The 26,524-nt window shown below is 41.7% G+C and overlaps 1 protein-coding gene across 2 annotated transcripts; it reads right to left on the minus strand.

The window, feature by feature from the left end:
- Positions 1-428: 428 nt before the first annotated feature.
- LOC118210624 (nociceptin receptor-like) lies at positions 429-26,491 on the minus strand. Of its 2 annotated transcripts, XM_035386947.1 has the most exons (4): positions 25,802-26,491; positions 25,173-25,404; positions 9,375-9,730; positions 762-2,757 (listed from the first exon to the last, which is right to left on the minus strand). In XM_035386947.1, exons 2-4 carry the CDS (start codon positions 25,379-25,381, stop codon positions 2,216-2,218), a joined length of 1,107 nt encoding a protein of 368 aa, XP_035242838.1. In that variant the 5' UTR covers positions 25,382-25,404; positions 25,802-26,491; the 3' UTR covers positions 762-2,215. The 2 variants fall into 2 exon arrangements, with proteins under 2 accessions (XP_035242839.1, XP_035242838.1); XM_035386948.1 differs by lacking the exons at positions 25,173-25,404; positions 25,802-26,491 and adding an exon at positions 22,697-25,151 and having other exon boundaries at positions 429-2,757.
- Between the last annotated feature and the right edge of the window lie 33 nt (positions 26,492-26,524).

Below are 26,524 nucleotides of genomic sequence, written 5' to 3' on the forward strand. Positions count from 1 at the left end.
GCAGATTCTGCAATCCTCCAAGGTAAAGACTGAATGCAGAATTAAATAACTATAGAAAGACCATCAAAACAGGCTGTGAAGTGGCAGTGCTCACTATAGCCCAGAGGCATAGTCCTAATTGTGGCCCTGAGGGACAGAACTAACAGTGGCCCTACAGCATAACACAAGTCAAAAGTTGTTCTTAACACTGTCTACAAATTAAATGCAGGAATGTTTCTGTTCTTCGTGAAGTGTAATTCTTTCATTTACAGTTAAATCAAAGTTAAGGACAAATTTTGGTTGAACACAGGTCAAAAACACTTTGGTATTATCATTTAGCCAACCTGCTGAGTTGCACTGCACACACACACACACACACACACACACACACACACACACACAAAACACTGAAGTGAGAGTTCCTTTCATGACAGTGAATTACCCATGATCCTGGCCATTATCTTCAATAATTCTATGAAAAAATATAATTATGAGCACTACAGAATACAGGCATAAAGCCAAGACCTGCACACCATTCACTGAGGGAAGAGACTGCACTTGATGAAAGGCTGGAAGCATTTCTTTCATTGAGAGTGAGGGATATTATGTCTGAGGCCAACCATTTTAAAGGCTGACAAAACAGAACAAGGCCTGGCCTGCCTCATTTATACATTTGCTTCCTTTCCATGCCCCCTTTCCTCTAATCTGAACACGTCACAAGGAAGGGAAGAGAGGAACAAACTGTGAGCAGCAAAGGAATTTGGACATCCTCCAAACCTGGATACCTCAAAGGAAGTGTGGCTAATTAAAGGCTCCACATCTTGAAGACACAGACAGAATGAAATGGCAAAGTCACGGCTTTTTTTTTCATTGCCGTTTAATTAATGTTCAGAAAAAAATAATTAAAGAATTTGCAATTCAAGCTTCAGCAGAGCGTCTCATGCAATGAATAGACTGCTATCTTGCTCCTTCAGTCAGGAAGGAAATAAACACAAAATGCCAAGTAAACAAAGCATGGAAATCTCATCAGTAATGAGAGGCATTACCACTATACCTTCCATAACATTTTAAAAAATGATTTTATTCTTTGCTTGGTTTTACTCAGTCAACTGACATTCAATTTTACGCAGCTCCTATGCAGGTCTGTCTTCATGTTACATACTATGCAGAAAGCAAACAGTAATATACAAAGAACAACCACAGAACAGCTGAATAGCTATTGGATGAAAGGTATTGATGGACTATTATGCTGTACATTCATATTTACATGAATATTGATATGACAAACACCACTTGCATTTCTTCAGCAAAACTTTTCAGTTGCAAAAGCCTTTTTTAATCTTTTAAGTTACAAAACACAATATCATAGAAAATTTTTTTTGTTTTGTTTTCTCTTTAAAAGACATTTTAAAAACAGCCCAAAGGAAATTAAGCATCTGGTGTTTTTGCACCATGAGAGATCTGCAGAGCCACAGAGAGAGAGAGAGAGAGAGAGGCTAGAACATTCCGCGTCTTGGCGAGAGCGGAAGAGTGGCAATGACGCACAGATAGGGTCTGAATCGCTCAGGCAGAGGAGTATTTAAGGCCATGGATTGGTCTGTATTCCAGGCTCTGAACACCCACAGAGCACCGGAAATAAATAAACACAAATAAATAACTGAACAACCATTACTGCGAGAGCGTCACCCTGCTCTTTCACCCCCTTCCTCTCCTAACACTGCCCTCCACACTGATGCTGACTTCACAGCTATCATCAGAAGGCAAGGAGCCACTGCACTCAAAATCCACACCGTCACTTACATTAAGACAACAACTGTTCAAGTAAAAAAAAAGCCCCTTCATCCTGCGTATGAAAAGTATGCATGTGTTTTAAGGGCGTTTGCTGTACAGTGTGCTTGAGTGTCCCTGTAGAGTTGGAGGGTTGCAATCCAGGTCAGTGTGTAATAGCGTGTCTGTGTATTGTATGTGCATGTGTGTGTTTTGTACGTTCTTTAGCGTGTGTGTTTGCTTATAATAACGTATGTTTTTCATGGTTGTGCATGTATAGCATGTGTGTGTTTGCAAATAATGTTGTGCGCTTCTAGTGTGTTCATGTGTACAGCAAGTATGTGCATAACGCGTGTGTGTTGCGTATATGTGCGTCCCTGCAGAGTTAGAGGGTGGTAATCTGGGTCAGTTCACCCCCGACGCTCGGTCCAGGTATCTCCTTGGTTACCCTGTCCGGCTCCAAGCCTAGTCAGGTGTGTTTGCCGCGATCCGGGGGCACCACGCTGTCGGGGGGCGGCACGCCGTCGCAGGGCATCTCCCGGGCGATGCTGCGGAGGCGGCTGGACTGCTGCATCTCCAGCGGGAAGCCCACGGGCTGGCAGAACCCGCGGAAGCAGCGCTTGAAGTTCTCGTCCAGGAAGGCGTAGAGGACGGGGTTGAGGCTGCTGTTGGCGTAGCCCAGCGCGATGCAGAAGTGCATGAGCGCCACCGTCAGCAGGCTGCCCAGGTTGACGCCCAGCGACTGCGCCAGCGCCATGATCTGCACGGGCGTCCAGCACACCACGAAGGCGGCCACCACCACCAGCACCATGCGCGTGATGCGGCGCAGGTTGCGGTCCTTCTCGCGCGAGCCGGACAGCATGCGCACGCTGCGCAGCCGCCGCACCATCAGGCTGTAGCACACGCTGATGATGGCCACCGGCACCACGAAGGAGAAGACGAACACACAGGCGCCGAACACCGGGTCCCAGTAACTGCGCGGGTCCGGCAGCACCACGATGCACTCGATCCCTGCAGGTGGACAAAATAAGGGATCAAGGGGTCAAGGGTCAATGAGGGAAAAAAACTGAGACTGTTAGGATGAGTTATCATTAGCCCCAAGCTTGGATCAAATACATTTCTGAAAATGATTCTTTTAATGGTACATCTTGAAAACGTTCCAGCAGATACCTCAGAAATATACCTGAGTACCTGAGGCGTACAGTCTTATGAAATCATTTTCAGCTGAATGTTCTTAAGAAAATGTATTGAGGTCTAAACGGTTTTAAAGTATTTCAAATACTTAGTTGACACAAGTCTGGCTGGCACCCATTCTTTAGACCCATCAGGTAATCGGTTCTGTACTCTTCATATTGAAAGTTGTGCTTCCCTTCTGTTGAAGCTGAAAGTTTCCCATTACAGAGCATCATGAATATTCACGAAGGGGTGCGACCAAGCACAGTGCCTAGGGAATGTGCATTTCGTACAGTGATTTAGCACCAGAAATCCTGTTACCAACTGGAATTAGTTAAGCAGAGTGGATGGGAGCAGGAGATGACCCTTTACTTTATCAACAGAATCTGTGCTGTCCACTTCCGTCGTCAATGATACAGCTGGTGGCAGTTTTCCACACCATTGTGTCAAGTAAGGACATTTCATCTTAGAAACCATCTCCCTTACGTTCCATCCTGCCTGCTTATGAATATAGTCAGCCAATTCCATGGCTTTTATTGTCAAATAATAAAATATGAAAATTAAATATTCCTTGTGAAGCACACCATTATATATCTGTACAGTGAGTGAGATTAATCGGACACACTCAGATTCAGATCCAATTTAAGCCTGTACGAATTTAAACCTCAAACATGAACAGGAATGCCAGCATACATTATTACCTCTCCAATAGGAAACGCCATAAGTGAACACAAGTGAGCTGGACGATAATCGTTCTAGAGGGCCAGTTGTACGGCAAGTACCCCTGTGCAACACACCAGGTCTGTGAGCCAGCCCACTGTCTGACCTGAGTGACGTCAGCTTTGATTTGCATCAGAGGCTATAACGTGTCACAGTGAATCTGTCTGCTTTCCGAAACCACACATCGTGATTCTGTTCAATGCACGCGCACTTTATCTTTTCTATTGTGTACTTTGCTCTAATCTGGAAGCTATTGAGCCTGTGTAAATTGCCTGCCATAATGGCATTTCATCCAAGGCGAATTCACCCTTTCCCAAATAAGCACTAAAAACTGTAATGAACTTCAGCTGTAGAAGGATTGCTTGAGGGAATATTACATTAGCACATTTGGAGAGACTGCTCAAGAGCATCCAAACCTTTCTGGGTAATAGCTGTTCACTGACTGTAGTAAAAATTTATAGAGTGACCAGTCTGATACTGGCATGGTATGGAGTTTGCCCCCAGAGGTGAAACCATGGATTCATGAGACAAACCTAATTCTGAACTCTGTGTTCCTAAGATTGCAAGTTGTTTCTTCCAATCACTGAAGCTAAAATATTACAGTTTGGTGCCTTCTCTGATTCATATGGCCAAGCACTATTGCGTGTCAGAGGGTCACAGAGCACTGGAACCACATAGCACCGGATGCTCCTCTTACCAACCAGAACCTCCTTTCAGAAGCCAAAGTAATGGAAGAAATGCAGCATCTGGGCATCTGATTAGTCTACAGAATATGTGGTGGTGGATGAAGTCTGGCAGCAGGCACGGTCAAACCTGCCAAATGCAATCAAGTCTTATTACAGCCTGAAATCAGCTTGATAAATAACGTCACACTTCCTCCTGAAGTGTCCTTGCCTTCGCCAGGAATTACTGAGCAGCAGTGCTGCATAATACTCAGTATATAACTCAGTTTGCTGCTGTTTCTCCTTTTCCAAAATACTCAGGCTGAATTACTTTTTGCACGTGTATAAATGGACTGCACGTAAACCGTCACATGAAGGTTATGCCACAGCACATGCAGTAAGACTGCAGTTGTAATGACAGTCCATGTGTGCAATGCAACAGTACAATCAATAGAACAGAATTGGAAAATGACCTTTTTCCCATGGCGCGCAGGCAGGACTGTCGTAGGAGCTAAGGACACACAGCTACAACCACCGATACAGATGTTTGGACACACGGAGGACAACAAATAACGTTACAGAGGTGAGGACATGCGATGACTAGCTAGCTATATAGTTAGTACAGTTGTGCCGTAGGTCTGGACGGTTTCGTGCTTGTTAATTTATCATCCATTGAGGATGTTCAGTGAAGTTTGGAGTAAACTTTGCAAACCATGACCAAGCAGCACTACCTATATCTCTAATAAAAAAAAGAATACTCTCATTTGAAATTGTTCATATCAGTGAGCATATGATACAGAAGCTCCACCCATTCTGTGAAGCCAACTTGGTGACTTAGAACAAGTATTTGGTGAGACGGAGCACTTGCCGATGGGCATGATGGGAATTCTCCCAGTGAGTTCACCTTTCATGCTTCCCAGTGAAGGAGAATGGACTGCGGATGAACTTCAGCAGGGCCACGTGTGTGAGAATTACAGCCATCATCCACCCACCGTTCCCCCCTCCCACACACCCTCAAAGGTTGCTCAAAGACCGCCGCTTCAAAAGCCTCCATCACAGCTTCCAAGTGAAAGTGCCCAGAAATTTCAACACTAAGTAACTCTTCCAAAATCACAGCAGAAGAGAAAGAAAGACAGCGAAAGAGAGAAACTCTCACTGTCTCATTTTTGGCATTTGAGCGATGAATCACATGCATTTGACGCATCCTGCAGGACGGCATCAAAGAGGCGTTTCGAGCAGGAGCCGAGCCACAGAACGCAAACCACACAACGCCAATGACCCAGCACTGCAACAACAAAAAGCAGATGCTACCCTGATGAGGTACACAAAGGTGTGACGATCCTTGGAAAATACAATTGCTTTTTTATGCTAAAAATAAGACCTTGGCTGAAGCCTAGCACCTTTTTAGCACAACAAAGTGTTTATTTTCTTGAGTGTGGATAAGGCCTTCACAGAAACCAGAAATGAAAAAAAAACCAGATGGAAGAGAAAAATCTCAAGATGGAGATGAGGAAAAGAATGAGGTGGTAGATTCTTTACTGTCATTAAAACATTCCTCTCAGATAAGGAGGTGCTGGCTATAGGAGGTGAATGAGATCTGTGCTGACTAGTGTGAGTCACAGGTGCTTAAGTTGAGCCCTGAGAGTGCTATGGATCACGCTCCTCACATGAAGTGTTTATACTATAAAATGCGTCCTCTTTTGTGAGGAAAGCATTGCAAATGTGGCCCTGATGGGCAGAGGCTGCTCAGGGAAGGAGGGCCGGGAGCCACAGCAAACCCTGAAAAACACTCTTCATACAATTGACAGTAACCATGGAGACAAGGCCATGACTTCACCAACCTCACTCCCCCCCACCCCCCGTTCTCAAACACCCCTGCATTCATCTCCACCTCTATAAGACCTTATGCAGCACTCCAGCTTCATGCAGTCAGAATACAGCCAGACCTACATTGAATGTAAAATTATAAATAAAAAATTTCAATGAGACATGTTACTAACTTAATTAACTGTGCAAACACTACATTCGTCCAGTTTAACCAGACATCAAGCAAACAAAAATGTAATGATGTAATACATAAATATACTGTGAGCCCCATAATGCTTGAGACAAAGAGATATTTTCTTTGATTATCTTGATTTGACTCGGTACTCAATTTTTGATATGCAATTTTAGATTTGTAATCAAACAATTCACACGTGGTTAAAATGCACATTTTCATCTTTTATTTAAGGGTATTTTTATACATGTTGGTTTCACCATGTAGAAATTACAGCAGTTTTTATACACAGCCCCTCCATTTCCAGGGACCATAATGTTTGGGACATATTAATGTTATTTAAATGATAGTAGTCATGTTTAGTAATTTGTTGCATATCCTTTGCATGTAATGACTGCTTGAAGTCATTAGTTGCACTAGTGGCCTTAAGCTTTCTATTCATCACACGTTCAGTTCTATTCAGATCAGATGAGTGACTTGGCCTGTCAAGCATTATCCAATTTTTGGCTTTGAAAAACTCCTTTGTTGCTTTGGAAGTATTTTTGGGATCACTGTCTTGCTATGGGTTGAAGCACCTTCCAATGAGTTTGGAGGAATTTCGTTGAACTTGAGCAACTAAGATGCTTCTGTACACTTCAGAATTTATCCTGCTACTGTTACCAGCAGTTACATCATCAATAAAGACAAGTGAGCCAGTATCTGTGGAAGCCATACATGCCCAAACCGTAACACATCCACCACCATGTTTCACAGATGAGGGGTGGGGGTGCTTTGGATCTTGGACAGTTCCTTTCGCCCTCCACACTTTGCTCTTGCCATCACTCTGATACAAGTGTATCTTGGTCTCAGCTGTCCACAAGACCTTTTAACAGAACTCTGCAGGGTCTTTTAGGTATGTATTAGCAAACTGTAACCTGGCCATCCTGTTTTGCGACTAGTGGTTTGCATCTTGCAGTGTAGCTTCTGTAGTCCTAGTCATCAGCGGCAGGTGTCACTGACAGATCCACACCTGCCTCCTGGAAAGTGTTTCTGATCTGTCTTGTCAGGTGTTTGGGGGTATTTCTTCATTCTGGTAACAATGCTTCGGTCATCAACTGTAGAGGTCTTCCTTGGTTACCCTTTGTGATGATTGAGCTCACCAGTGGTCTCTTTCTTCTTAATGATAATCCAAACAGTTGATTTTGGTAAGCCTAAAGGACGGCCAATGTTTTTTCTTATTTCTCAGCCTTATAACAGTTTTCTTGAATTTCACTGGCACAACTCTGGTCCTCAGCCTCAAAAGGCAATTAAAACCCTAAAACCACTAAAAGCAATAAAAATGCACTTTAACCACATGAAAACTGTTTGAATACAAATCTAAACTTGTGGAGTGCAAAGCCAAATCAAGAAAAATATACCTCTTTGTCCAAAACATTATAGAGCTCACTGTACATTCATATGTTATAATACATATCTCCATATGTGGACAGCAAGGTGTTCTTCTCGTTAGTTGAAAAAGGGAAAAGTAGCCAAAAATGGTTAAAATTGACTTACTTTCTAAAGCTTAAAGGTGCTGTTGATTGAGGATGGAGAATTAGAATTCAGTTTTATTTTTCGAGTCATAAATGAATTATTAAGCTATTTTCATTTCATCAGGAATGTCAGTTATGTGCAACACTGGCATTTCAGTTCTTTCTTATGTACTTAATTACTGTGCTGTGTATTTAACAAATATCCCTCCATGATGTAATAATACAAATCCATCCATCCACTGTATAAAAGGGTCACGGGGGTGCTGGTGCCTATCCCAGCATGCATTGGGTGAGAGGCAGGAATACACCCTGAACAGGTTGCCGGCCCATCGCAGGGCACACACACCATTCACTTACACACTCATACATAGCGGCAGTTTATCCAGTTAACCAAACCTGCATGTCTTTGGACAGTGGGAGGTAACCAGAGTACCTGGGGGAAACCCACACAGACATGGGGAGAACATGCAGGATTTGAACCAAGGACCTTCTTGCTGTGAGGCAACAGTGTAATAATAATAATAATAATACTTTTTATTTGTGAAACATTTTCCCATGCTGAATGCACTGTACTAAGTCTGTACTAAGACTAGATAGTAACCATCATAGGATGCTGCATGCTACATGCCTGGAACACCTTCCTGTGACTTGAACAGTGATTGGATGATGTACTCGTAGCCTAAGTTGCTGTGAGAAATGTTCACCAGCTAGTGAAATGATTTTATAAACATTCCTTTTTAAAGTGGTCAAAAGTTGTGAATACATTGCGTTCTCATGATTAAATGTTCCTGCAAAATGTAACAAATAATTGTAACAAATAACAGTAACAAATGAATTGCATTCACTGCAACCCAACACAACCTTTCTGCGATGTTGTTAAAATTTACAGTAACATTTGGTTCTATCCAGCCATCTGAATGAGAATGTGTACACGTACGTGATGTACTGTAAGTCTCCATGGAGACGTGTTGCATTGGTAAACTGCAATGCAGGATGCAGGAGCTGTTTCTGGCCATGAGCTCATCACTTGGAGCAGATTGATTTCATCGCTGCCCTCAACTCTCTCCTCCTTACAGCTAGTGTATAATCAAATACAAGACTGCAATTTGCATAAGAGCAGAGACGCCTTATATATCTTCTGCAGAGATGTTATACTACAATAATTAACGCCAACTTTTGCTGATATGTGTTGTACTGGGACTTCTGTGTGACTGTACTTTAATCCTATAGTGACTGTTCATGCTGTTTATTTATCCTGGATTAGTGCATATTCCTACATTAGAAACAGAAAGGAATACGTTGGCATATTAAATTGTGCTGTGAGTCATTTTTTCTTCTCTCATATTAGTCAAAACTGCCCCCTCAAGAACAATAAATGGTGGTCCTGGAGAGCTGGAGGGTCTGCTGATTTTTGTTTTGCACGCAATCAATTGAAACAGCTAATTACACAGCTAACTCCCCTCACCTGATTTCTTGGAATCTAAACTGATTTGCAATACAAAGCAGCCTGCCTCTGCAGCTCTGCAGGACCAGGGATGGTCAACCTTTGCTCTGAGTACATACCATTAGGCTCCACCTCCACGTCCCCCATCATCATGGCGGGGGCCCCGATGGCGGAGGCCAGTGCCCAGACGCAGACGTTCACCACCTTGGCCTTGGCGGGGGTGCGCATGTCCAGCGCTTTGACGGGGTGGCAGACAGCGATGTAGCGGTCAACGCTCATCATGGTGAGCGTGAAGGTGCTGGTGAACATGTTGTAGTAGTCGATGGAGATCACCACCTTGCACAGCAGGTTTCCAAAGGGCCAGAACCCCAGGAACACATCGGCCCCCTGGAAGGGCAGGGTGGCCAGCACCAGCGAGTCCGCCAGCGCCAGGTTGAAGATGTAGATGTTGGTGGCTGTCTTCATCTTTGTGTATCTGCGATATACCAACACGTTAAAAAAACACATCAACCAATTAATCAAACAAATAAACAATACATCAATCAGTCTTTATATTCGTTTAACACCAGGTATAAACAAGCTGTCACACAGGGCTTCACAATTGCCCAAACAGAATAAGTAAAACAAAATGATACAAAAGTACAAACAAAAAAACCCTAATTTTGAAAATAAATAAATAAATAAATGAAAATAATGATAATCCACTTGATTATCCCTTAAAAAAGCAATCCAGTAGAATTGAAAATGGTGACATGCAGAAAATAACTGCTCAATATGTATGAGGATATTGGAGAAAATAGCCCAGAATCTTTGAGTGACAGTGGAGCAGCTGGTTTAAAACGGTTATTTTGAGCTTAAGAACAATGAGATGTACAAAGATGGCACTTCTACATGATTGGTGGTCATCTTAAACTCTGTTACCTACAAAAGTGAGACACGCCAAACATCACACCAGTCACAACCAGTCACAGTGCAATAAATGCAAAAAAAACAAAGGGAGCACTTTTGAATTGGTAACATTTCTGCTATCTCCAACATCATGGTAGTTTATGTAAGAGCAGCATAATAAGCAAGAGTGGGAAAACCTGGAAGCAACACGATAACTTAATGAATGGAACATTTTTGAATGGTTGCTTTAATTAATGTGAACAAATAATGCATTAACATATTTGTTTACAAAGCGCTATTGATGGCAATGCACAGTAATTGCTCAGGAATGCAAACAGAGAGCTTGCAAAAATGATTACAGCTGAAGGGAGAGCACCAGTTTACCTACTGCAGACCATCAACCATCAGCCTACCACAGACCAACTATCAACATTCAAAATCTGTACTGTAAAGAAAGACTGAGCAAAACTAAAAGCGGACCGGTCAGCAGTTCATCCATAAGAGCAGATTTAACATTATAACTGAGCCACACAGATGGCATGATGTCACATAACAGCAAAATATTTCAAAATAGAAACAAAGACAGATGAATGTGCCAGCCTACAACAACATGGCACCCACATTCTCCATACTATTTATTATGAGCCCCAAATTTGGGCAACACGTCAATAGAATGATGCCACACTTGCCCAACCCACCGCAGAGCTCTGCTCTTTGAACACACAGGGTGCTTGCTCTGTATGTGCGTGTGTGCACGTGAAGGTGCATGTGAAAGTGCACGTGCTTGAGACTGAGACACTGCATCCAACTTTCTAAATAAAGAGATAAGTGGATAACTCCAGATAAAAAAGACAAATCCAGTTTCCTGTAATTCGTAAAACTCGATGTATAAGCAAGCTAACATGGCCTATTGCAACAGTAACTATGCAAGCAACCTCCAGTTTATGCTTGAACGTATCTAGTAAATATTTCAAACATTAAAAAATGATTTTATCAGACACAGTAGAAAATAAGAGGGAATAAAATATGATTCACTGCCAAGTGAACTGTCAAGATTAATAATTCTTTCATGGCTTTACATGGAGCGCTCCAATCGGAACAGCATGAGGAAAACCCTAATCTTATAATTGGAACAGCATGGGAAACAGCCTCATCTTGTAATCAGTACAGCATGGGAAACAGCCTCATCTTATAATCGGAACAGCATGGGAAGCAGCCTCATCTTGTAATCGGAACAGCATGGGGAACACCCTAATCTTATAATCGGAACAGCATGGGAAACAGCCTCATCTTATAATCGGAACAGCATGGGAAACAGCCTCATCTTGTAATCAGTACAGCATGGGGAACAGCCTAATCTTGTAATCGGAACAGCATGGGAAACACCCTAATCTTATAATCGGAACAGCATGGGAAACAGCCTCATCTTATAATTGGAACAGCATGGGAAACAGCCTCATCTTGTAATCAGTACAGAATGGGGAACAGCCTAATCTTGTAATCGGAACAGCATGGGGAACACCCTAATTTTGTAATTGGAACAGCATGGGGAACAGCCTAATCTTCTAATCGGAACAGCATGGGGAACAGCCTAATCTTGTAATTGGAATAGCAAGGAGAACCACTCTGATCAGCTCTGGACCCAGAAATGCTTTCTGAAAAAAGACGGTTGTTTGTTTGTTTGTTTCTTAATGAGGGCATAACTCACTGATGTGCTTTGACTGAGACATGCTTTTTCAGTAACCACCATCCACAAAAATATCTCTGCTCCCCTGTTGTGTGCAAATCACTGGCGCTAAACTTAAAAGTGGCCAAATGTGAGATGGTTCCCCCATGCAGTGTATCTGATTTCAGAGCTAGGTTGGACATCTTTAGAACACTGCAGTTAACCCAGTCAGCTTTCCCCTTGGACACTGGGGATCCGGATACATTTCTCCCATCAACCAAATGCCTTCCACTCGCTAGGTTTGCACAGGAATTGCTTAGTTACCAACCTAGCAAAATTGAGTTTAAAATAGATCACCCCTTCGGCCTGTTTGTGTGTCTAATCTTTGATGCTTTATGGGGAAATATTCCTCCTTTTTTGCATGCACACGCATATAAAAATATAGATATGTTCAACAATGACTGAGAATTTTAATAAGAGGCTGTTTTGCATTCTGCATGTCAGAAAGCTGTGTCTCGTTTGTGTGATGCTTACTGCATTTTCCACTGTTCACCTCCAAAAAAAAATTTCTATATAGGCACATATAATGTGGTGTCATAAAGTATGTACAAGATTGAATCTCTCTCATGGTACACACAGCTCACACAAATGCAGTTCTGGAGTAGCTTGGTTGCTAAAAGTACAGGCTCAACCCTGTTGGCATGAGTTTGAGCCTTGGCTGTGTTATTTGGTAATTATTAGTTTGAGTCTGCAGCAAAGGGACACAGTATGTTTTGCCCATGATGGGTAGTATGAGTTTACTTCAGCTGGGATTTCTCAGGTCACTGTTGCAGGTAAAAAGAAATTAATTTCCTCCAATCAACACTAGCCCTTTCTTGTATTGTGTGGCTTGTCGAGTTTAAAATAGATACAGACTTTTCAGTATTTGATATTATATTTTATTATCATCTTATTGTGTATAATAAATCATGTTTTATATTTATTAATAATATTGTGACTGTAATTCGTACAGCTGATGAATAACAGGTGTGCTCTGGAAGGAGAGGAATGTTTCCCTGTCTGTGACACCTGACAGCTGTCTGTCTGCAAATATTGCTGGCATATTTTCAGGACTGCCACCACAGTACTGTGGCCAAATCAAATCATTCTGGGGCTCCTTTCATGAAAAATGAGATGTGATCACCTTGCTCCTCTTTTTAAGGGATTTCACAAAGAAATGACAGTTTCATTAGACATCTGGTAAAACGTGGGAAGCCTGCGGGAAAAAAACAGTCACTCAGCTGTCATTATCTTTTCCACTATCTCACTTTTTTTCAAAAGGGCAATGAGTGGGCTCATTTATTGACAAACAATATAAAAAAACTGATGGTTGTAAGAACCAAGTAGGCCGACTGAGAATTTTACACCCCAAACAACACAACGATATTGTCAATATTAAAAATCCATACAAAATACAACTGCCTACCATCATATTCATTCATTATATGACAAAGTTGGGGATTCTAATTATTACAATTAGAAAATTATATTAGATGTTCACTGAAGATAGGGTATATGTCAAATAAGGGGACCAATATTAATGTGCTCAATTAAAACTTGTATTAGATGTGCATGCTGAATCCTAGCAGCCTACATATTGTACATTAAAGGGCCGGAGTCCTTATTAAGAACAAACTTCTGATTTTTATTATAGGGCTATGATACACTGAGCTGAGCAGTTCCTCAAAATGACACCCAAATAGACAAAGAAAGAATAATAATATTCCCTCACAGTGTAAGTGTACAATGTGATAAGAATTGCTTTTCTTCTCCCTGCTAGCAAAACAAATGCCACACTTGGGAGGGGAAGGTGGTTTTGGGATTATCCTGAAGTACTGGCAGATTTATTAGGGAATTTCTGGATGAAATTTTGTGAAATGTGTTTTGACCATGATTTGCTACCTGAGATTGCATATGCACTTTCATTAAATGAGCCCCAGTCTTTAGACTGACGGCAGTGTGCTGCTTTTATTCATGAGGAGGGAGGGAAAAGATGGGCAATACTGGGACAAGGAAAGATGTAAGGGTGCGTGGGTCTGGGGAGGGCGGTGTAAGTGGAGTGCATATGGTCAATTACACATCCTCTTTTTGTTTTCAATACCAACCCGCATTTCACATTGTAAAACAATAAGAAGGCTCAGGTGCAAAACATAGAGTCTCATTTGCAGTTTTATTCTTCTCTTGTGAGAGGAATAGACTGGAGGTGAGTAAGTCAAAGGTATGAGGTAGGGGGCCTCCTCTCTGGAGCCTTATACAGGGCTAATGAGTCTTTGGTGATCAATGCTGTACTAATATCTCCAGACAGACCAATCACAAATCGTTGCTTAGTTGCGCCAATCACAGTTGCAGTTCTCAGCACATATATTTTTTATAGTTTTACATATATAATTATCCTGTAAAACATAGCGCAGACTGACATTCTATGAGGCCAGCCCCTGCACCTGCTTTGCCATAGAGTCACAAAATTTGGTACACAGGTCCCTGTCCTCATGCTGAACAAATTTGCCTCGAGAACCCAAAAGCGCTTCTAGGTAGGTTTTCCTTCATTTTTCATTTTTTCGTTGACGAGCCAATTAACTTTCAGTTGCTGTAGCTTTTAATAAATATGTGAATTCCTAAAATTTCAATTTGATAGTCATGAAACTTGGTATGTACATTGGGAACTAAATCGAGTCCAGCCATAAAGAAATGACCCAGTTTAAATGATCGAATCTGTGGCACGATAGTGCTCGCCGGATAATATTCAAAAATTTTGAAACTGGCTGCAGTGACTAAACCCTCATTAGGAACATACCCATGTGCATTATGAGTCATCACCATCTTGAATTGGCAGCCATTTTGGATATGTACTCATCCATTACTTCTCAAGCCCACATGCTTGTGTGTTGTTCAGTTCAGAAGGGTGATATCTCTTACAATTGGCTTAAGAGGTCCACTTGCACCATGATTGGTCAGTCATTGTTTAACCTCCTTCATGTAAAATATTGACTGTTTTCCGTCATTCTTTTATGAAGCATGAAAGGAACACGCCTTCTGCCTTCAAAGACTATTTAGCATATGAATACAAAGGAGATCTTGACACTGCACTACAACTCAGAAAAACAAATTGGTTTAGAATATTCACAACACGCACCCTGGTTCTTATATGTGCGTGACATTTATGAAATTGAATGCAGCCAATCAGATAGCTAGCTGTAGCTCATCAGTGTTTTTCCCGGCTCAAAATAGGGTTTCTGTGGTGACTTTGCGTGATGGACGACTGCGGTCGGTCTAGCTTTACTGCAACCATAAACTCGATGCATTGTCTCCCTATATTTACCTACATTTAGAATGTAACATTCCGGTCTTCAAGAGAAAACCACAATGCAGTGAGAGGCTATAAAAAATGAAACACGTGCAAAAATGTAAAAATTGGAACTTAGGATACAATATTAATTAACCTTATAACTTAATTAATCCACACAAATGCCAGGTTACTGTATTAAATTACTGTATTTAATTGATTATCACATAATTTGCGTATTTGCATAGAATTGCCAAATCCTGAACCATTTCCCACTTATTCCGTTGTAAAAAGATTACATATTTTCATAAACCATTAGGGGATATTTCGGATAGTGTCACAGAATTATGTGCAATTACATTGTACATATAATGATCTACAAATAGACATCAAAAGTCATTAGATGCTACACTACTATAAACCGACCACTCCCCTATTTAGACATAAAATGCCAAAATTTATGAAGGTAGGCGGTTTCTGTTGAAAATCACGTTTATAGCAGACACCTCAGAGACACGTGATTGTCTGCACTCTGTTCCATTCTTTTGTGCAATTAAGCAGATTCTAGCTACTATAGACACAAAAGTGTCTACGGTTGCGCATAAACGTGAAATCAATCAAAATGTTAAAAACTTGAAATGCAGCATCATGCACAATCATAATCATTTTATAGGTTTGCGTGACTTCTTCAATAGGTGGCTCGAAAAAACACTTAGGAGGCCCGCCTAAGACATTTCAGCACAGGAAAAACCCTGCTAATTTTAGCTAGATTTACCTCAGTCTTAACACTAGTGGAGCAGGATAGCCTACACAAGTCATTTTTAAAAAATGTGTTATTTAAAATATAAGGAACCAAAAAACCCAATTTGAGAAATGACATTTAAGAGATGTGTGTGTTCTTTAATTTTATAAGGGATTGGGATATCCCATGTTGAAAGACTGGATTTTATAAACTCAATTCTATGAAACGCCTGGGCCAGGCCATGACACTTGTGTAAGCTTTATTCAGGGGGCAGTCCACTAATTTAGCCAATTTTCTATATCAGTGTGACTGGTACGGCTGTATGCCGTGCTCTGTTATTAGCTTCACTAGAATGCGGCTTACACCACTGCATTCACCGAGAACAGGGAATCAATGAGTGGATAGGCTTCATTAGCTGAACAAATGGTCTCAGTCGCTTCATTCATTACCTACGGTAAGTGCTAAGTGAACAAGAGCTGCATTTGGTGTTGAGCTATAAGTCTCCCCCACTGACCTCTTTTGGTTGGTGTGTTAGCTGCTCTGGGAGGAGGATTTAGCCAGTGTTGTGCTGACCTTGCTCGCTGCACAGAGCCTGAGCTCCATGCACCTCTCCATCATGGAATTCCCAGTGTACCGCACTTCTGCTCATGCTACAGAATCCTCTCGGCTCTTCACACTGAGCTTAATACCACACACTGCGCATCAGTGCCTCGAGAATGCAGAAATAAAAACAAGGAGGTAACACACGCATAGATCATCTGGCTGTACACTGGCAACAGCTCCCTTCATCTGAGTGAACTTGCAACAGTGTATCGCAGGTCTGGTCGTGCACATAAGGGGGAATACATAAATAAGCTTCATGTTGTTAGAAAAGCAATACGAGCTGTTCCCTCCACATCTCCTTGTTTATGAGAAAACAAAAATAAAAGTAAGAGACACCATGCACCAGGTGTCTGGCTGTGCATTGGTAACATATTCTCTCATTTAAGTGAGAATGGAAAAATGAATATTTGATTACTAACATTTATGAAATATTACTACAAAGCACTGTGGTTTTGCATTTGCATCATTACATTGCATTACATTACATTACTTAACACTCTTATCTATATAAATGCAGTCCATGATTATCCAGAGCAACGTATAGAAGCAGAGCATACCAGTGTTAATCTGAGGAATAGGGAAAGGCTGCAATTTACCAAGATGACACAAAAGGCCCAATCATAATCAGTAAGTGTAGAGTAAACTAACCCAACAATTAGTATTGCAAAGATAAGTAAATACCACTATACAGATAACCTTGCAATACATGCAATTGTCCCACAAGGAAATCCAAAGAGTGTGGATAAAGATGGTCAGGAGAGCCATTGCTCAGTCTGAAGAGAGGGATTTTCAGACTGTGTCAGTTTTCTTAGGATTTCTGCTGCCCTGACCACAGTGGGAAGTTCATTCCACCACTGGGGGTCCACAACAGGCAGGACACATGACCTGGAAGTGCAGGCACATGTGTGGGTTTATGGCTATGGCTTGTGCAGTGGAGAATGGCTACACAATGCTCTACCTATTGGCCCAGAAATAGCAACCACTGTGCGCCACCTTCCTTCCCTGGCCTCTCTGGCAAGGCCTCACTCTCATATGGGTGACACACTGCTGAAATTTCAAGAAAGCATTTCTCCCTGGGAGGCCAGTGTGCTCGGGCTACACGGTTAATGGGCCAGCTGGTCATATGCACCATGGACCTTCATAAGACATCAGTGGGCAGTGACTGCAGCGCAAAGTCATAGGGTGAGATGGCCCTCTGACTGACTCGCTGCAAGGCCCAGACCAGGGGTCCTGCCACGACTGCCTCCATTGCAGGGCATAGGTTCATATGGCTGAACCAAGCTCGTAGCCCAGAGAGGGACCCCTACAGGATAAACCCCCACAAATGCCTCTTGTTGATATAATTGAGAAAAATGGTATTTATAGAGTATTTTTTTTTTAGAGCGTAGCTCATACTGACAAGAACATGAGCAGCAGACATGCATCTCACAGCTGCCGCTAGTTTTCCATCCAATCCACAGCAGTCTCCAATGGGTGACGGTCAACCATGATTGCAGGGCAACAGAAGCTGGTGGCTTAGTGCAGCCCATCTTATGCTAGTATAAAGACCCAGGCAATACAGGCCCTCCATGACTATGTGAGGCTCAATGATGTCACCTGGCCTCCCAGCAGACTTGAAATTCCTTTACATGGTGTCTTAACAAAAATCTGCTTTTATTTAATCATTTTAAAGTGCATACTGATTTGCATATGAGGCAGATGTTGGACCAAACTGAGTACAATACTGTTAGATTCTTCATTGATAAAAATAATTAATTACTGATGATGATGAACATACTAGAGCCAATCAAATGCATAGATGAGCACGGTTAATCTTTCCAGTATCTCTTTCCAGTGAAAAATTACATTGTTGTTTGCTAGTCGCAACTGTGTGAAACACTTCTCTTTATCCAGTCAACACTATGAATATAATCAGGAAATTGTGATTGCATAATTTTTAACTAGAGGAATTAAATAATACAAAAAAAAAAACAGAATTAGAATTAGCCTAAAAAATGAACAATGTCTTGACAAAGATGTTTCAGAGTTATATTATACAGGCAGACCATTTATTGACTGCAGACCGACTCCCAACACATCATTGTTGTTGTTTCAATAAATCAAACCACACATCTACCAATGTAATTCAAGGTGAGCAATGTATTCACTCACTGCATATAACCCATTATTACATTTGTCCTGATGTAATGAAAAAACAATATTATGAATCTCTTATTAGATAATTACAGTGAATGGGTTTTGGTAATGACACTTGTGTGCAGATTTGAGCAGAGAGCTGAAGCTCCAGTCTCATTAGCTGACTGCAGACATTCTATTAAGAACATGGTGTTCACAGTCAGTTCAACACACGCTGGCCCCAGTGACAGACATCTGTGCCAACTAATTACTCCACCTCAAATGAAATAAACTGAGGATTTAGATGCTCAGAGCTATGCCATCACATTATTGGGAGACTGTATTACTGCAGATACTGTGGTGGTGCTAATTTCATTGCAATACCCCAAATGAGCTGCAAGCTCCTTTAAAATAAACCCACACACACAGTTTTGAGTCAGGTGCTTCAAATAATTTTGTATTTTAAGCAATTTAACCATAATTTGCCTTCCCATTTCACCTTCTGTTGTCCTCTCATTTACAGACAGCCCTTAACAGAGCAGAGCTGTCTTGCTTACTGTACTGCACTTTAAAGGTACATTTAAAACAACATTACATACAGCTGCTACACTAATAACAACTTCACTTACAACAGTTACTCGAATAACATTAACTAGAACTTCACTTACAGCTTTTACACTAATAACAACTTCACTTACAGCTGCTACACTTATAACAACTTCACATACTGTACAGCTGCTACAAAAATAACAACTTCACATACAGCTATTACACAAATAACGACTTCACTTACAGTTGCTACACTTATAACAACTTCACATACTGTACAGCTGCTACAAGAATAACTACTTCACATACAGCTATTACACAAATAACAACTTCACTTACAGCTGCTACACTTATAACAACTTCACATACTGTACAGCTGCTACAAGAATAACAACTTCACATACAGCTATTACACAAATAACAACTTCACTTACAACTGCTACACTACTAACAACTTCACTTACAGCTGCTACACTAATAACAACTTCACTTACAGCTGCTACACTAATAAGAATTTCACTTACAACTGCTACACAAATAACAACTTCACTTACAGCTGCTACACTAATAACAACTTCACTTACAGCTGCTATACTAATAACAACTTCACTTACAGCTGCTACACTAATAAGAATTTCACTTACAACTGCTACACTAATAACAACTTCACTTACAGCTGCTACACTAATAACAACTTCACATACAGCTATTATACAAATAACAACTTCACTTACAGCTGCTACACTAATAAGAATTTCACTTACAACTGCTACACTAATAACAACTTCATTTACAGCTGCTTCACTAATAACAACTTTACTTACAGCTGCTACACTAATAACAACTTCACTTACAGCTGCTACACTAATAACAACTTCACTTACAGCTGCTACACTAATAAGAATTTCACTTACAACTGCTACACTAATAACAACTTCACTTACAGCTGCTACACTAATAACAACTTCACTTACAGCTGCTACACTAATAAGAATTTCACTTACAACTGCTACACTAATAACAACTTCACTTACAGCTGCTACACTAATAACAACTTCACATACAGCTATTATACAAATAACAACTTCACTTACAGCTGCTACACTAATAAGAATTTCACTTACAACTGCTACACTAATAACAACTTCATTTACAGCTGCTTCACTAATAACAACTTCACTTACAGCTGCTACACTAATAACAACTTCATTTACAGCTGCTTCACTAATAACAACTTCACTTACAGCTATTACACAAATAACAACTTCACTTACAACTGCTACACTAATAACAACTTCACTTACAGCTGCTACACTAATAAGAATTTCACTTACAGCTGCTACGTTAATAACAACTTCAGGAGTGTTTCAAAATGTATCAAGCCATTCAGAGTGAATTTCCTGTTCAGTAGGCAAAATGTTAGACATGTAACAGAACATCTTACCTATTGACTAAGCCCTAGGCATAGAAACACTTCAAAAACATTCCAACAGTATGATCAATGAAATACAGTAATATTGAAATTTGTGAGTATATTATTTCCTTCATAATGAACTGATATAAACTTTGTTGGAATTGACTTAATGCTGAGCAGTTTGCCTGGTGCGGCTGCTTCCTCGTGTTCTTGGCTGAAGCGAGATGATTCAGCACTCCACCCTAACCACTGAGAACTGAACCCTGACATATTAGCCCCTGCTGCAGCAGCGCAGCCCCGCATGCGCCCAGGGGCCAGAGAATGCCATTAAAATAAACACTGACGCAATCCGCTGCAGACTGTGTGCCTAAGAATCCATATGCATCCAATGTGTACCTTACAAATCTGTAGGCTAGAACCACACGTATAAATGCATTATTTTTTAACTATGTATTTGTGCATTCACAGGACCAAAACACATAGCTGTCAGCACCGTTCTTGTACTGAAAAGGTCTCTCCTCATTTCCTCTCCTCCTCCAGTCCCTCATCCCTACATTTCCACTTTTCTTCCTTCTCTCTATCGTACCCCTCCCCCACTCCCATTCCCTCAGATCAGATAGAACTCACGCTACACACCCCTGAGGAACATTCATTCCCAAGCACTCTGTGGGGTCTTACAGCTAAGAGAGACTTTTATGTGGGTTTGAAGACCAGCCCCTTACTGCCCTTGCAATTGATGCTTAATGCTTATTAATCCTGACTGCACCGTGCTGTCGTAACTCATGGATGTGAAGGGCCAGGTACAGACTGCATAGAGAAGCCAGCACAGCTGACTGTGATTAGGTGCAGTCATCAATGAATAGCCACTATGGCTGATTTCGCAGGTAGAAACTGCAGTGAAGAGCCAGGATAGCTGTGGCTGGTGTAATGAATCCAGTCAGCAGATTCTCCCTCCATATGAGCCTCTGCATTGCACAATCTATCATATCTGTGAGGAGGAATCGGCTTTCACTTCCGGGTCCTTCACAGAAGAGTGAACAAGTTTTACTCACTCCTTTCTTCTCATTGGCTCTCATTTCTTTTTTACACCCCTTTCCTCTCCTACCATATCTTTCCTTTTCTGCTTCTCTTTTTCCTCCTCCTCCCGTCATCTGTATCTCTTTTCCTGTCCTCCTTTCTCATTTTCTCTTTCTCCCTCCTTCTTTCTGACCACTCCTCTCTCTGTCCTCCCCATCTCTCAGGAGAATGTGTTTCTGAGAATTCCCAGCTAAAAGGTTTCTGCGTGTGTTTGAAGGTAAACCCTGGGCACAATGTTGCTGTAGAAGTGAAGAAACAAGCCCTGCCTTGGGGCACACCACTGACAACCTAGAGGCTTTTCCAATATTTCAATTTTGAATGTCTAAATTTGGAACGTCCAAATTGAACTATGTACAAGTGTGCTCATACACCTTATGCCCCCAGCTGCCAGCTTGGGGGAGTGAAGACAATTTGCGGTTCTCCTCTGAAACATGCGGTGCCAGCCATGCAACCATTACTCCGGACCAATTTCAAATGGAAGGTTATGCTTTGTTCACCAGTGATATTGATTTAATTGAGATGGATGCAACATAAATGAGGAGAGCAGTTTTCACTGTGGATTAATTAAGAATAAGATGGATGAAACAACAATCAGGAGAGTCATTTTCACTGTGGATTACCTGCAAAGTTATTGCATTTATAACAGCCAAATAACTGTTATGCTATTCTCTGCTACAGCAGCCATTTTTGTTCACAGTGCCTTAACTCCTCAGACAGTTAGCTAATTATGCAACATTCTTGAGGGACAGAGAAAATTGGAATATGTTAATAAATGGCACATTAGCTGATATTTGTCTTGTTGACTGCTTAAAATTTTTAAAATTATTTTCCAGAATGTTTTCTACAAGAATCCAAATCCAGGCATACTTTAGCTAGAGGTATAAGATAAGGTAACCTCACTACTACCCAAAGTGTACTGAACTGAATTTTTTCAGTGATATCTGAATATAATACCCTTTTTATTCCTTAAATTATTATAACTTCTGTGAATACAGACCAACCCACACAGCAAAAATAAGCACTACTGCGCCACACAGCATTGACAAGAGTACAAAGTCCACCCACTATCTCTGGAAACAGAACTTGCTTGCGCCGACTTGCTTCTCTCCTGGTGAGTGTCTTACACTGTGGCACGGCTGCATCACGTGCAGTTTCACGCTGCAGACCACCCATACACTGCAACCTGAAAAACTAGCAGAGTCCAGAGGCTCTCCAGGGTCAGAGGACCAGGGGCCTGCAGAGAAGCCGCTGAGCCTGCAAGGGGGTGTAGCTAGTTAGGCACTCCCACAAAGAGGGCTGTCCATGCATGGGGTCCAGAACCGCACAGCACGTGGGGCTTGGGTCAAACCCCAACATCTCTGGTTTTGAAGTCAACGAACTGCTTGGCTAGCTCACATTCCAGGTGTTCACATTTCAGGTCTGCACCTCTCTGTGTTGTAGCTGTCCTTTTGGTCTCCTCTCTGACAATTTCCCTGCTCAGTTTGGCAGGATGGCCTGATCTTGGCAGTGTCTGCATTGTGCTATATTCTCCATATTCTTCATTTCATTACAATGGACTCAACAGTGGTCCTTGGAAGGTTCAAAATTTAGGTTTGCCTCCTAACCACTCATCGTTCCATACCCAAACACACAGTGCAGACCACAGGCATTGTATGTATCAAAGTCAAGTCATGTCAGGTATAATATACAGCCCTACCTGGCTGGCTTCTTCCTCATTCTCCCTGTGCCCAGTACAAATATCCACAGCAGCTGCTGTGATTGTTAATTGGTTGGTTTTTAAACTGTGGGTTCTCTTTGGTGCCAGAACAAAATGGTGAACTAAGGGCCAGCTGAGATGGTATCAGAATTGAGCATTCTGTTAGCTGTTTTTGTTTTTCCATGTGGTGGCAGCAGCCTGGATCATGTAGATCACAGATCTGCTAATTTATCTGTGTGCGTGTGTGTGTGTGTGTTTTTGTGGGGGGAGGGGGGTGTCGATTGCCATCTGCAGTATCTTTCTTGTCTTTTCTACACTGTGAAATGCTCAGTGTTCATTTAATAATTCAGACAGAGTTTAAATGATTAAAAGGATTAACCCTCTTTTGATTCTCTTTAACCCTGTAATGTAATTATTCTAAGCCAGGCTTTCACTACCTTCCTGACAGCTGTCTGTGCAACCTCATTTTCATCTTTTCATGATTTTGATTTTGACTTAGTGAAATCAGGTTTTTTGTGGTTTTTAACTTTGGTACTGGTTTTGGGGGAAAAAAGGTTGTCTCTTTTCAAATGGTTGTCATCTTTCATTTTTTCCTTGCCTATTTTGTTCAGTGTTTTCTTTTGACATTTTGTGACAGATCTGATATAAGAAGTGCATTTCAATTTCATAAGTACTTTATCTTTACAAGCACAACAGGAGATATAGTGCGCCCTATGACGCTGTTTTATGAATGTCTATGTGTTATAAAACACTAATGTGAGTCTAACCCTTCATGGAAAATATAAACTTTCTTCATTTGCTTGTATATTTTCATATTAAACATAGAAAACAAAACTCACTTGTGTCCTAACCAGGAAGATTTAGCTTACATGTTTAAAATTTTCATAATTCAATTCCTGACTCAACAGCACAGCTGCCTGTCCTGGGTTTTGAATCTGGAACCCCTTTGCTTTGTTCAAGTTCAATATCCAGAATACCATATTATAGCTTGCCTGCTGAAGGGACTGAAAAGACAGAGACCACAATCTCTCCCTCCATCCACAGGGGGTGATTTCTCCAATATAGCTCTGTCCTGGAATCCCATTTTGGCTCAACCGTTGCCCTGCTGTGTGTAGCCACCCAGTCATCTACCCCTAATGGTTTAGGGGTCCTCAGTCCTGGTCCTGGAGAGCAGCTGGGACTACTGAAGGCCCTGACCCTGGTCCTGGAGAGCCACACTGTCCAGTGGTTTACTAACCTTACCTAATTCACTTACAACACTGTTACCTCATCTCAAATTGTTTCTTTGGTCTGAATTGGTTGCTGATTTTGAGGTCAAAACTAACGCAAAAAGACCCAGTGGTTCTCCAGGAGCAGGCTTGAGGACTCCCGCAAACCCGGCTGCTCTATTCTATTTGGGTTGATGTGCCATGTTTGACTCATTCCACACGGGCTGGTGGTCACACCGCTGGTCATCCCTCTCACATGAACTGTAATGAGCTGTCATGGCTGGTTATGACAGCTCTAACATCATGCTTATGGCAGTGTTATGTCAGACTGTATGGCAAATTGTTAAGTATATAAATCACCTTGGTTATTGAAAAGAATGCCTGTATGAGATGTCAGCCATGACAGATGCAAGAGATTAATGTAGACTGAGATTTAGGCTAAAAAGGTGCAGTAGACCCTGAGTTTCAAAAATATGACCACGGTAGGTGTGTCATGTCACAATTCATTTCCCGTGCGCACAGACCTTTCTGCAGGGATCACATACAATGACACACTGCGTTGCATGTGTCAGGATATTATTAAGTACGAGCAGCGTTGCAACCCAGAACCGCCAAATTGTTTAAAAGCGAGCCTTACCTGATGATGACGTACATTACCAGACAATTCCCCACGAGCCCCACCACGCAGACAACCATGTACACAACGACGATGGTGATCTTAACGCTGGTAGGCAGGAATCCATCTGTCTCGTTAAAGATGCTGTAGTTCGTTTGAAAGAGTGACTCGTTGTAAAACCGAATCGTCCTTGGGTCCCTTAAAGCAGCCGGTTCTTCTGGGAACTCCATGGCGAAGTGTGCACTGCGCAAACCTAGGTTTCAAATGAAAACGGGTTTAAATTTGCAACTGGTCTACGTTTTGAGGCTGTGTCGCTGAAGCTGTATACAGATTCTACAGCAGAACATTTTGTTATATAAATCTCAGGTCTTAGCGTCTTGTTCTAACCTTTCCGGTAAAGGCTGTTTAATATTTTTTTTTAAACTGCATTAGCCTACTGGCAGTGCGCCTGTGTCCCTCACTAGTTAAAAATGGTAAATGATGTAACCTGTTTGACTGTACAGAGAAAAAATACGCAACATGTAAAAATGAATACACAAGCGAGAAAAGTGCAAATTTGCCTATGACAAAAATGCTGTTGATTCCCCCGTAACCCCCCACCTCTCCCCACCCCCAGTGTTAACGCTGCCATATGCACTGCAGTTACATACCGTTATCTTCCTAGTACTTTCTTCAGCCTTTTTCCGAGTTTCTCAATGAACTTTTCTTCCTTGTGAAGATTTCTGGTCTTATTCTGGTTTTAATTTTGTATACGCTTCGTATTATCCACATTCGCAGACAGCGCGGGTTATTGCAGATCTCAGAAATGGTCAAAACTTTTTTTTCCCCTGGTAATGACAGGTCGGCTGGCCGTGGAGGTGTGTCTTAGCGCAGGCGGATTGATAGTTGTCGGTCGGCATGGGTTCTCCTCCGTTTTTGGCTGCTGTAAATCTTTGAGTGCGCATAACGCCTCTCAAACTGGAGACGTGCTGTTCGGGCACTTCAGTTTGGCTGGAGGGACAAGCGGTCACCGTTATTCCGTCGCACGTTCCCTCCGCGTTTCCCTTTCATTGTCCGCGCCCCTCTCGCGCCTGCAGGCTCCCTTGTTCGATGCATTCTCTTCTCCCTGTGCGTGTCAGCCAGTTAGAACTTTCCGGGGTTTACAAGGACGCATTTCACGTTCGTATGCAACATAGGAACGATATATAGAAAATAATGCACACGGTGAAAAACGAGCTATGCGGTCTGTTGACGCGTTCTTCACCTGGTTTTAATTTGAATGTGTCACGCTCCATTGGTTAACCAGGATTTGTGTACTGAAACATTCTTAACGTTTTTTCAAGTTCGGTGTACAATGCTTAGATAGTTGTGGTTGAAATCGGCCTGATTAATAA

The sequence above is a fragment of the Anguilla anguilla genome, chromosome 13 (assembly GCF_013347855.1).
Source record: "Anguilla anguilla isolate fAngAng1 chromosome 13, fAngAng1.pri, whole genome shotgun sequence".
In the NCBI taxonomy this organism is placed as follows: domain Eukaryota; kingdom Metazoa; phylum Chordata; class Actinopteri; order Anguilliformes; family Anguillidae; genus Anguilla; species Anguilla anguilla.